The sequence below is a fragment of the Nerophis ophidion genome, linkage group LG01 (genome assembly GCF_033978795.1).
Source record: "Nerophis ophidion isolate RoL-2023_Sa linkage group LG01, RoL_Noph_v1.0, whole genome shotgun sequence".
Taxonomy (NCBI): domain Eukaryota; kingdom Metazoa; phylum Chordata; class Actinopteri; order Syngnathiformes; family Syngnathidae; genus Nerophis; species Nerophis ophidion.
The window spans coordinates 14816218-14829245 of NC_084611.1; the positions used below are offsets into that span (position 1 = coordinate 14816218).

The 13028-nt window shown below is 31.0% G+C and overlaps 1 protein-coding gene across 1 annotated transcript in view; it reads left to right on the top strand.

Moving 5' to 3' along the window:
• The window catches only part of LOC133550797 (atrial natriuretic peptide receptor 3-like), a 52181-nt gene extending 47685 nt beyond the window's left edge, over window positions 1-4496 (top strand). Inside the window, exon 8 of the mRNA XM_061896845.1 lies at window positions 1-4496. Coding sequence (XP_061752829.1) covers window positions 1-112 — 112 coding nt within the window. The 3' untranslated portion in view covers window positions 113-4496.
• Window positions 4497-13028: the final 8532 nt, after the last annotated feature.

The window sequence follows — 13028 nt, forward strand, 5'->3', positions numbered from 1 at the left end:
GAAAAACTACCGGATAAGCATCGAGCGGCGCGCACTGGCGGAGGACTGTGGCGCGGGGAAGCACCGGCAGCTGCGAGAGGACTCCATCAGATCCCACTTCTCAGCCGCGTGAACGTTGGGTGAACGTGTCGTACTTCTCTCAGGACCACGAGGCGAGTCTCCAAGCAGCGCTCTGGTTTCTCTCCTCACCAGCGACTCTTTGACCACTGCTGTCTCTTTAACTATATACACTGTCCACAAGATGGCGGGTTTTAGGACCACGTTTTTTTATTTTTTTATACCAAAGTCATTGACATGCTAGGCTGTAGGCTACTAGGTGCAGCTACACCGCGGCTAAGCTCGCGAGGCATCATCGGTGACATGAGTCGATATATAAGCAACTATCAAATAATTACTCACACCTACAAAACGTCTTCAAGGCAAAGTATCCAGTAACAGAAGTGTCAGCATCATCCAACTTGGATTATTGTGGTGTCACTCAAGAAAACACTATCACCACTCCAGTTCAACTTAAAGACAGCATAAGTCCATTCCAGACAGTCAATAATAAATATGTTAGTTTTTGTTTCCAGTTCAACTTAAAGACAGCATAAGTCCATTCCAGACAGTTAATAATAAATATGTTAGTTTTTGTTTCCAGTTCAATTTAAAGACAGCGTAAGTCCATTCCAGACAGTTAATAATAAATATGTTAGTTTTTTTGTTCTCTGTTTGACTTAATTGAAACACAATCACCACTACAGTTCAACTTAAAGACATCATAAGTCCATTCCAGACAGTTAATAATAAATATTTGTTCTTTGTTTGACTTAATTGAAACACAATCACCACTCTAGTTCAACTTAAAGACAGCATAAGTCCATTCCAGGAAGTTAATAATAAATATGTTAGTTTTTGTTTCCAGTTCAACTTAAAGACAGCATAAGTCCATTCCAGGCAGTTATTAATAAATATGTTAGTTTTTGTTCTTTGTTTGACTTAATTCAAACACAATCACCACTCCAGTTCAACTTAAAGACAGCATAAATCCATTCCAGACAGTTAATAATAAATATGTTACTTTTTGTTCTTTATTTGACTTATTGAAACACAATCACCACTCCAGTTCAACTTAAAGACAGCATAAGTCCATTCCAGGAAGTTAATAATAAATATGTTAGTTTTTGTTTCCAGTTCAACTTAAAGACAGCATAAGTCCATTCCAGACTGTTAATAACAAATATGTTAGTTTTTGTTCTTTGTTTGACTTAATTGAAACACAATCACCACTCCAGTGCAACTTAAAGACAGCATAAGTCCATTCCAGACAGTTGATAATGAATATGTTAGTTTTTGTTCTTTGTTTGACTTAATTCAAACACAATCACCACTGCAGTTCAACTTAAAGACAGCATAAATCCATTCCAGACAGTTAATAATAAATATTTGTTCTCTGTTTGACTTAATTGAAACACAATCACCACTCTAGTTCAACTTAAAGACAGCATAAGTCCATTCCAGACAGTTAATAATAAATATTTGTTCTCTGTTTGACTTAATTGAAACACAATCACCACTCTAGTTCAACTTAAAGACACCATAGGTTCATTCAAAGAAGTTAATAATAATTAGGTTAGTTTTTGTTTCCAGTTCAACTTAAAGACAGCATAAGTCCATTCCAGGAAGTTAATAATAAATGTTAGTTTTTGTTTCCAGTTCAACTTATAGACAGCATAAGTCCATTCCAGACAGTTAATAACAAATATGTTAGTTTTTGTTCTCTGTTTGACTTAATTGAAACACAATCACCACTCCAGTTCAACTTAAAGACAGCATAACTCCATTCCAGGAAGTTAATAATAAATATTTTAGTTTTTGTTTCCAGTTCAACTTTTTGACAGCATAAGTCCATTCCAGACAGTTAATAACAAATATGTTATTTTTTGTTCTTTGTTTGACTTAATTGAAACACAATCACCACTCCAGTTCAACTTAAAGACAGCATAAGTCCATTCCAGACAGTTAATAATAAATATGTTAGTTTTTGTTTCCAGTTCAACTTAAAGACAGCATAAGTCCATTCCAGACAATTAATAATAAATATGTTAGTTTTTGTTTCCAGTTCAACTTAACGACAGTATAAGTCCATTCCAGGAAGTTAATTATAAATATGTTAGTTTTTGTTTCCAGTTCAACTTAAAGACAGCATAAGTCCATTCCAGACAGTTAATAATGTGTTATATGTGAATATGTTAGTTTTTTTCTTTGTTTGACATAATTCAAACACAATCACCACTACAGTTCAACTTAAAGACGGCATGAGGCTATTCCAGGCAGTTAATAATAAATATGTTAGTTTTTGTTCTTTGTTTGACTTAATTCAAACACAATCACCACTCCAGCTCAATTTAAAGACACCATAAGTCCATTCCAGGAAGTTAATAACAAATATATCAGTTTTTGTTTCCAGTTCAATTTAAAGACAGCATAAGTCCATTCCAGACAGTTAATGATAAATATGTTAGTTTTTTTGTTCCCTGTTTGACTTAATTGAAACACAATCACCACTCCAGTTCAACTTAAAGACAGTATAAGTCCATTCCAGGAATTTAATAATAAATATGTTAGTTTTTGTTTCCAGTTCAACTTGAAGACAGCATAAATCCATTCCGGACAGTCAATAACAAATATGTTAGTTTTTGTTCTCTGTTTGACTTAATTGAAACACTATCACCACTCCAGTTCAACTTAAAGACAGCATAAGTCCATTCCAGACAGTTAATAATAAATATGTTAGTTTTTGTTTCCAGTTCAACTTAAAGACAGCATAAGTCCATTCCAGACAGTCAATAATAAATATGTTAGTTTTTGTTCTTTGTTTGACTTAATTCAAACACAATCACCACTCCAGTTCAACTTAAAGAAAACATAAGTCCATTCCAGACAGTCAATAATAAATATGTTAGTTTTTGTTCTTTATTTGACTTGATTAATTAATTAATTAATAGTATAATTGTATAATATATAGTATAATTGAAACACAATCACCAGTCCAGTTCAACTTATAGACAGCATAAGTCCATTCCAGGAAGTTAATCATTAATATGTTAGTTTTTGTTTCCAGTTCAACTTATAGACAGCATAAGTCCATTCCAGACAGTTAATAATAAATATGTTAGTTTTTGTTTCCAGTTCAACTTAAAGACAGCATAAGTCCATTCCAGACAGTCAATAATAAATATGTTAGTTTTTGTTCTTTGTTTGACTTAATTCAAACACAATCACCACTCCAGTTCAACTTAAAGAAAACATAAGTCCATTCCAGACAGTCAATAATAAATATGTTAGTTTTTGTTCTTTATTTGACTTGATTAATTAATTAATTAATAGTATAATTGTATAATATATAGTATAATTGAAACACAATCACCAGTCCAGTTCAACTTATAGACAGCATAAGTCCATTCCAGGAAGTTAATCATTAATATGTTAGTTTTTGTTTCCAGTTCAACTTATAGACAGCATAAGTCCATTCCAGGAAGTTAATCATTAATATGTTAGTTTTTGTTTCCAGTTCAACTTAAAGACAGCATAAGTCCATTCCAGACAGTTAATAACAAATATGTTAGTGTTTGTTCTCTGTTTGACTTAATTGAAACACAATCACCACTCCAGTTCATTTTAAAGACAGCATAAGTCCATTCCAGGAAGTTAATAATAAATATGTTAATTTTTGTTCTTTTTTTGACTTAATTGAAACACAATCACCACTCCAGTTCATTTTAAAGACAGCATAAGTCCATTCCAGGAAGTTAATAATAAATATGTTAATTTTTGTTCTTTTTTTGACTTAATTGAAACATAATCCCCACTCCAGTTCAACTTAAAGACAGCATAAGTCCATTCCAGGAAGTTAATAATAAATATGTTAGTTTTTGTTTCCAGTTCAACTTAAAGACAGCATAAGTCCATTCCAGACAGTTAATAATAAATATGTTAGTTTTTGTTCTTTGTTTGACTTAATTCAAACACAATCACCACTCCAGTTCAACTTAAAGACAGCATAACTCCATTCCAGGAGGTTAATAATAAATATGTTGGTTTTTGTTCGGTGTTTTATTTAATTGACTTGTTAAGACCTTTCCTAACATCCCACACTACATACAAAAATACAATATAAACAATTCCTGCTGATATAATCAAATAAAATGGAGACTCCAAGTATTTACTGTATATTGTTTTGTTCCAAGGTGTTTATTTAAATATTTAATCAGTGCCAAAATAGTTTGGTGTACTACTGTAGTACTACACTCTGATACTGCATGAAATACTGTATTTGTATGCTGGAGCACAAACGTGAGTTTTTTTATTTTTTTATTTTTATTTTTCTGTTTTATTCCTGCTGATTTTGTGAATTCTCTTTTGATGAATATGTTTTGTTTTTTATGTTAGTTTTATTTGAAGCTAGCGCCTGAATGTACACTCAAAGGTGGAATAAAGTCGATACTTCGTTTGTGTTTGACTGCGATACAAAGATGACTTCATCGGAAGGAAGGCCGAGCGCACACTTCCGGCCTTCACAATAAAAGCGCCGCGACATCCCGCCTGCGTTGGCAAAATAAGGGATGTTGTTGTTGCGCAACAGCCAGCTTTAAAGACACATATGAAGGACATTAAAAATAAAACAAAATATGATAATCATAACAATGATCATCTTTGTCACGTGACTTTCATCAAGAGACGCATATACAAACTTAACAACAAAACATCCATTTGAATTGCAATATATGTATATATATATATATATATATATATATATGCATGCTAACGGATACAACAAAATGAAACACAGGAAAGTCATAATAATAATAAACATTAAATACATTTTATAAACATCAAATACACAATGAGACATATTATATAATAAACATTAAAGACATTATATAAAATAAACATTAAAGACATAATATATAATAAACATTAAAGACAATATTACATAACATTAAAGACATAATATAAATTAACATTAAAGACATAATAGTATATAATGAACATTAAAGACATAATAATATATGATAAACATTAAAGACATAATAATACAAATTAACATTTAATACATGTAATATGTAAAAAACAAATATATATCATAAACATTACAGACATAATAATATAAACAAACGTTAAAGACATGATAAATAATAAGCAAAGACAAATAAAATAAACATTAACGACATAATATAAATATACATTAAAGACATAATAATATAAATTAACATTAAATACATCTTAAAAATAAACATTAAAGATAATAATAAACAATAAAGACACAACATATAAAAAATATTAAAGATAATAATATAAAATAAACATTAAGGACATAATAATATAAATAAACATTAAATACGAAACTATTTATAATAAACATTAAAGACATATTAATAAAAATTAACATTAAAGAAATAGTGTAAATAAAGATTGAATACATAATATAAAAAAATTAAAGACATAATAATGTAAATAAACATTAAATACATACAAATATATAATAACCATTAGAGACATAATATTAAAAATAAACATTACAGATATATTAATATATAATAAACATTAAAGACATAATAATCCATAATACACATCAAATACATAATAATATATAATAAAAAAAGACATAATATATAATAAACATTAACGACATAACATAAATAAACATTAAATACAAAAAAATATAATAAACAAAGACATAATAATATATAATAAACATTAAAGATAATATATAATAAACATTAAAGACATAATATTACATAAACATTAAAGATAATATACAATAAACATTAAATATACAATAAACCAATGACATTAGAGACACAATAATATAAACATTAAAAACATAATAGTATATAATAAACAAACACATAAAATATAATAAAAATTAACAACATAATAAAATAAACATAAAGACAATAATATAAATGAACATTATATACATCATTAAAATAAACATTAAAGGCATAATATATAATAAACATAAAAGATAATAAAATATAATAAACATTAAAGACAAAATATATAATACACATTAAAGATCATAATATATGATAAACATTAAAGACATAATACAAAAAAACATCAAATACATAATACAAATAAACATTAAAGACATAACATATGATAAACATTATTAACATACTATGAATAAACTTTAAATATAAAATATATAATAAACATTAAAGAAATAATAATACAAACAATAAATACATAAAAATACAATATACACTAAACAAATACATAATATATAATAAAATTAACGACATAATATAAAAATTCAATACATAATAATATATAATAAGCATTAATGATAAAGACTAATAATTACAGACAATATATAATACACATTAAAGATCATGATACATAATAAACATTAAAGACATAATATAAATAAACATTAAATACATAATATAATATTATAATATATAATAAACTTTAAAGACATAATATAATTAAACATTAAATACATAACACTATATAATAAACAACCACATAACATAAATAAACATTAAATACATAATAGTATACAATAAACATTAAAGATAATAATAAATAATAAACATTAAAGACATAATATATAATAAACATTAAAGATAATATTATATAATAAACATTAAAGACATGATAATATAAATAAACATTAAATACATATAATAAACAGTAAAGATATATTATAAACATTAAATACATAATATAACATTAAATACATAACAATATATAATAATCATTAAATACATGATAATATATAATGAACAAAGACAATATATAATAAACATTAACGACATAATAATATGAATAAACATTAAATACATAATATGTAATAAACATAATATATAATGAACATTACAGACATAATATAAACATTAAATACATAAAAATATATAATAAACAATGAATACATAAACATTAAAGACATAATAATATAAATAGAGTGGCCGTGCGCAACCCGAGCGTCCCTGGTTCAATTCCCACCTAGTACCAACCTCGTCACGTCCGTTGTGTCCTGAGCAAGACACTTCACCCTTGCTCCTGATGGGTGCTGGTTGGCGCCTTGCATGGCAGCTCCCTCCATCAGTGTGTGAATGTGTGTGTGAATGGGTAAATGTGGAAGTAGTGTCAAAGCGCTTTGAGTACCTTGAAGGTAGAAAAGCGCTATACAAGTACAACCCATTTATTTATTTATCATTTAAATAAACATTTAAAACATAATAATATATGATAAAAATGACATTATACATAAATTAAAATCAAAGACATAATATAAATAAATTGTTATAGACATAATAAAAATAAATTAACATTTAATACATAATAATATATAATACATATTAAAGATATAATAATATAAACATTAAAGACATCATATAATTAATCATTAGATATATAATATAAAATAAACATTAGACATAATATATAATAAACATTAAAGATGATAATACATAATAAACATCACAGACATAATAATATAAGTACAAATTAAATACATAATATACAATAAACAGAACAATATATAATAAACATTAAAGACATAAGAATATAATCATTAAAGATATAATATAATTAAACATTGAATACATAACAATATATAATATACATTAAAGACATCATATATAATAAACATTGAAGATAATAATATATAATAAACATTGAAGACATAATAATATACATAAACAGAGACATAATGATATATAATAAAAACGACATAATATATAAATGAATATTAAGGACATAATATAAATAAACATTAAAGACATAATAATATATAATAAATATTGAAGATATAATAATAAAAACATTAAAGACGTAATATAATCAAAAATTCAATATATAATATGTAATACAAACATAATATATAGTAAACCTTAAAGATAGTAATATATAATGAACATTAAAGACATAATCATATAAATAAAAAATAAATACATAATATAAAATAACATAATAATATGTAATAAACATAATAATATATAATAAACATTAAAGACATAATAATATAAAGATTAAAGACATAGTATAATTAAACATTAAATACATAACAACATACAATAAACACTAAAGATAATAATATATAATAACCATTAAATACATAATAATATAAATAAACATTAAATACATAATAATATATAACAAACATAATAATGTATAATAAACATTAAAGACACAATAATATCAAAAATAAATACATAATAACATATATTAAACATTAAAGACATAATATTATAAATAAACATTAAAGACATAATATATAGTAAAAATTAAGGACATAATAATGTAAATAAACAAAGACATAATAATTGTAAAATATGGCAAGGAACAGATGGCTAAAATGCAGATAATGGAAGTACACTAGTTTATAAAGTCCTCAAAAAAAAACATCTAAAAACGGCCAACAATACTCCATGTACATGTTGTGACCTGAATATTAACAAGTATTAGCAACATTGGTTTTACAGCGCTAACGCAGAGGAACTACTTTTAGAGAGAGCTAGCCAGCCTATGCTGCTATATTGACCTATTGAGCTGCTGCATGGCCTCGGAGTTGGTGAAAGGTCATTTTAGATGATACATCACGCCTCTCACCTGGATAGTAGAAGGCTAAGGACATAAACCCACGGGTTGGTCAACTTTTGTATCAACTTTTCTGAGAATGACGATGATGAATTGTTTGTGTAAAGGGCAAGATAGAAACATCCCAGTGAGAGCAGACATTGTACAGTAAGTGATTGATTTGTTGTCTCTCATCAAGTCTTTTTTTTTTTAAAGAAAGGTGAACGCTGTGGTGCGTCTGTGAAATGAATACACCACCGTTCGCTTAAAATGATCAAAATGTGTCAATAACACATGTTGTTACGAATGTGACGGATACTACATGCCATACATACTTACAGTGTGTGCATAAAATATCGATGGAGGTTTGTAGAGTGCTTTACAGGCGGAATAGATCGACTCTCATCAGCTCCACTGTTAGTTGACTCTTGCTAGCTTTTATTTATGAGTTAGAATGCATAAAGAAAGAAAAACGCCTGTTTTCTTGCTTGACCTGAGGATTGGCGAGGACAGACGCAATTGCGAAAAAGTGCAGTTTAAGAAAAGTCAAACGTACAACGTTCCCTCAGTAAAATAAAATCCATCCATTTTCTACCGCTTGTCCCTTTTGGGGTCGCGGGGGGTTAAAATAAAATCGGTACGGAAAAGAGGAGAAGAAGTCACGACGGATGTTGTGGTGTTTGTAGCCAGGTCGTGTGTGTGAGGTGAAGGAACTAACGAGAGGAAGGAGCTAACGAGAGGAAGGAACTAATGAGGTGAAGGAGCTGATGAGAGGAAGGAAGGAAAGAAACATTCTTTGTTTACTAACAAAGTGTCAACTTTTCACCACAGCAATCTCTCTGACGTCATTGCAATCAACTTTTCATCTCCTGGATCGACACTTTTCTCATCAACACACTTTTCTACCCGCGACACATCCACCTCCCACTTCTACACCTTCATTACTGCTCCCGTCTACTCATTCATAGTACTAGTACATTGTACTAATACATAGTACTAATACATAGTACTAGTACATAGTACTAATACATAGTACTAATACATAGTACTAATACATAGTACTAATACATAGTACTAATACATAGTAGTAATACATAGTAGTAATACATAGTACTAATACATAGTACTAATACATAGTACTAATACATAGTACTAATACATAGTAGTAATACATAGTAGTAATACATAGTACTAATACATAGTACTAATACATAGTAGTAACACATAGTAGTAATACATAGTACTAATACATAGTACAAACGATACAAGCAGTCCTTACTTGTGTGGGATATCATGTGCGATACAAGCTACAGCGTGTCTACTTGTGTGTGATATCCTGTGCGAAACAAGCAGTCTTGCAGTGTGTTTACTTGTGTGTGATATCATCTGCGATACAAGCAGGCCTGCAGCGCGTTTACTTGTGTGTGATATCATCTGCGATACAAGCAGTCCTGCAGCGCGTTTACTTGTGTGTGTTATCATGTGCGATACAAGCAGAGTGTTTACTTGTGTGTGATATCAAGTGTAATAAAAGCAGTGTTTACGTGTGTGTGATATGGTGTGATACAGTGTTTATTTGTTTGTGATATCAGGTGTAATACAAGCAGTCCTGCAACGTGTTTACTTGTGTGTGATATCATGTGCGATACAAGCTGCAGTGTGTCTACTTGTGTGTAATATCCTGTGCGAAACAAGCAGTCCTGCAGTGTGTTTACATGTGTGTGATATCATCTGCGATACAAGCAGTCCTGCAGGGCGTTTACTTGTGTGTGATATCATGTGCGATACAAGCAGTCCTGCAGCGCGTCTACTTGTGTGTGATATCATGTGCGATACAACCAGAGTGTTTACTTGTGTGTGATATCAAGTGTAATACAAGCAGTGTTTACGTGTGTGTGATATGGTGTGATACAGTGTCTACTTGTTTGTGATATCATGTGTAATACAAGCAGTCCTGCAGCGTGTTTTACTTGTGTGGGATATCATGTGCGATATAAGCTGCAGTGTGCCTACTTGTGTGTGATATCATGTGCGATAGAAGTGGTCCTGCAGCGTGTCTACTTGTGTGTGATATCCTGTGCGAAACAAGCAGTCCTGCAGTGTGTTTACATGTGTGTGATATCATCTGTGATACAAGCAGTCCTGCAGCGCGTTTGTGTGTGTTATCAGGTGCGATACAAGCAGAGTGTTTACTTGTGTGTGATATCAAGTGTAATACAAGCAGTGTTTACGTGTGTGATATGGTGTGATACAGTGTTTACTTGTTTGTGATATCATGTGTAATACAAGCAGTCCTGCAGCGTGTTTACTTGTGTGATATCATGTGTGATACAAGCAGTATATGCAGCGTGTTTACTTGTGTGTGATTTCATGTGCGATACAAGCAGTCCTGCGGCGTGCTTACTTGTGTGTGATATCATGTGCGATACAAGCAGTAGCTGCAGCGTGTTCACTTGTGTGTGATATTATGTGCGATACAAGCAGTCCTGCATCGTGTTAACTTGTGTGTAGTATCATGTGCGATACAAGCAGTGTTTACTTGTGTATGATATCGTGTGCAATACAAACAGAGTGTTTACTTGTGTGTGATATCATGTGTGATACAAGCAGTATCTGCAGCGTGTTTACTTGTGTGTGATATCATGTGCGATACAAGCAGAGTGTTTACTTGTGTGTGATATCAAGTGTAATACAAGCAGTGTTTACGTGTGTTGGATATTATGTGTGATACAGTGTTTACTTGTTTGTGATATGTGTGATATAAGCAGTCCTGCAGCGTGTTTACTTGTGTGTGATATCATGTACGATACAAGCAGTCCTGCAGCGTGTTTAGTTATGTGATATCATGTACGATACAAGCAGTGTTTAAGTGTGTGATATCATGTGCGATACAAGCAGTCCTGCAGCGTGTTTAGTTGTGTGATGTCATGTACGATACAAGCAGTGTTTAATTGTGTGTGATATCATGTGTGATACAAGCAGTCCTGCAGCGTGCTTACTTGTGTGTGATATCATGTGCGATACAAGCAGTCCTACAGCGTGCTTACTTGTGTGTTATATCATGTGCGATACAAGCAGTATCTGCAGCGTGTTCACTTGTGTGTGATATCATGTGTGATAGAAGCAGTGTTTACTTGTGTGTGATATCATGTGCAATCCAAGGGGTCCTGCAGAGTATTAACTTGTCTGTAATATCATGTGTGATAAAAGCAGTCATGCAGCGTGTTTACTTGTGTGATATCATGTGCGATACAAGCAGTGTATTGCACGTGACATCCTCCAAACACGACGAGTTGAGTTTATACCAAAACGGATACATGGATGATACAGCAGGGGATTGGGTGAATGTCATGTGGTCAGATGAAACGAAAATATACCTTTTTGGAGGAAGAAGAATACTGAGTTGCATCCCAAGAACACCATACCTACTGTGAAGCATGGGGGTGGAAACATCATGCTTTGGGGCTGTTTTTCTGCTAAGGGGACAGGACGATTGATCCGTGTTAAGGAAAGAATGAATGGAGTCATGTATCGTGAGATTTTGAGCCGAAACCTCCTTCCATCAGTGAGAGCTTTGAATGGTTGACCAAATACTTATTTTCCACTATAATTTACAAATAAATTCTTTAAAATTCCTACAATGTGAATTCTTGGATTTTTTTTTCACATTCTGTCTCTCACAGTTGAAGTGTACCTATGATGAAAATTATAGACCTCTGTCATCATTTTAAGTGGGAGAACTTGCACAATCGGTGGCTGACTAAATACTTTTTTGCCCCACTGTATATGTATGTATATATATATATATATATGCATGTGTGTGGATATATATACATATATATAGATACATCTCTTATTTCTATCTATTTTTACTATTTATATTATCATATTGTATATGCATCTTAGGGGATCTGCAATAATGACAATAAAACTCTATTCTATTTTATTCTATTCTAGTACGGAGGCTGTCAAAGTGTTTGACCTCCTGCACTTTCACTGTGCACAGAAGCACTCGGGACGGGAAAGTGCCCATTGTGGACTTTTAGGAGGTGTTTTCAGCCTTCGCACCGGCGGTTGCCGTGGCAACCGTGCAATAATACTCACCGGGCTACTTGCTGATTAGTTACTCTGACAACAGGAATGTCATTTAGCCGCGCACAAAAGGAACTTTCAACACGCTCGCGGAGGAAACGTTGTCGGGCTGCAGGAAGTGTGAACACGGTCGAGTACTACACAAATACTTGTACTTTTCACCCACGCAATGTTTACAGCTCATTAACAACTGCAAATGTTTTGGATCCTTGGAAACTTTTTCCGCTTGCGCGCTGTCACGCCAAATTTTTTCTCCCCTACAAAACCTGGAGGACATTTGGCGTGACAGCCCCTCTAATGCCTGAAGGACCCCAATGAGGGCGTGATAGGTGTCACGCCAAATTTCTTACCCCCTACAAAAACCT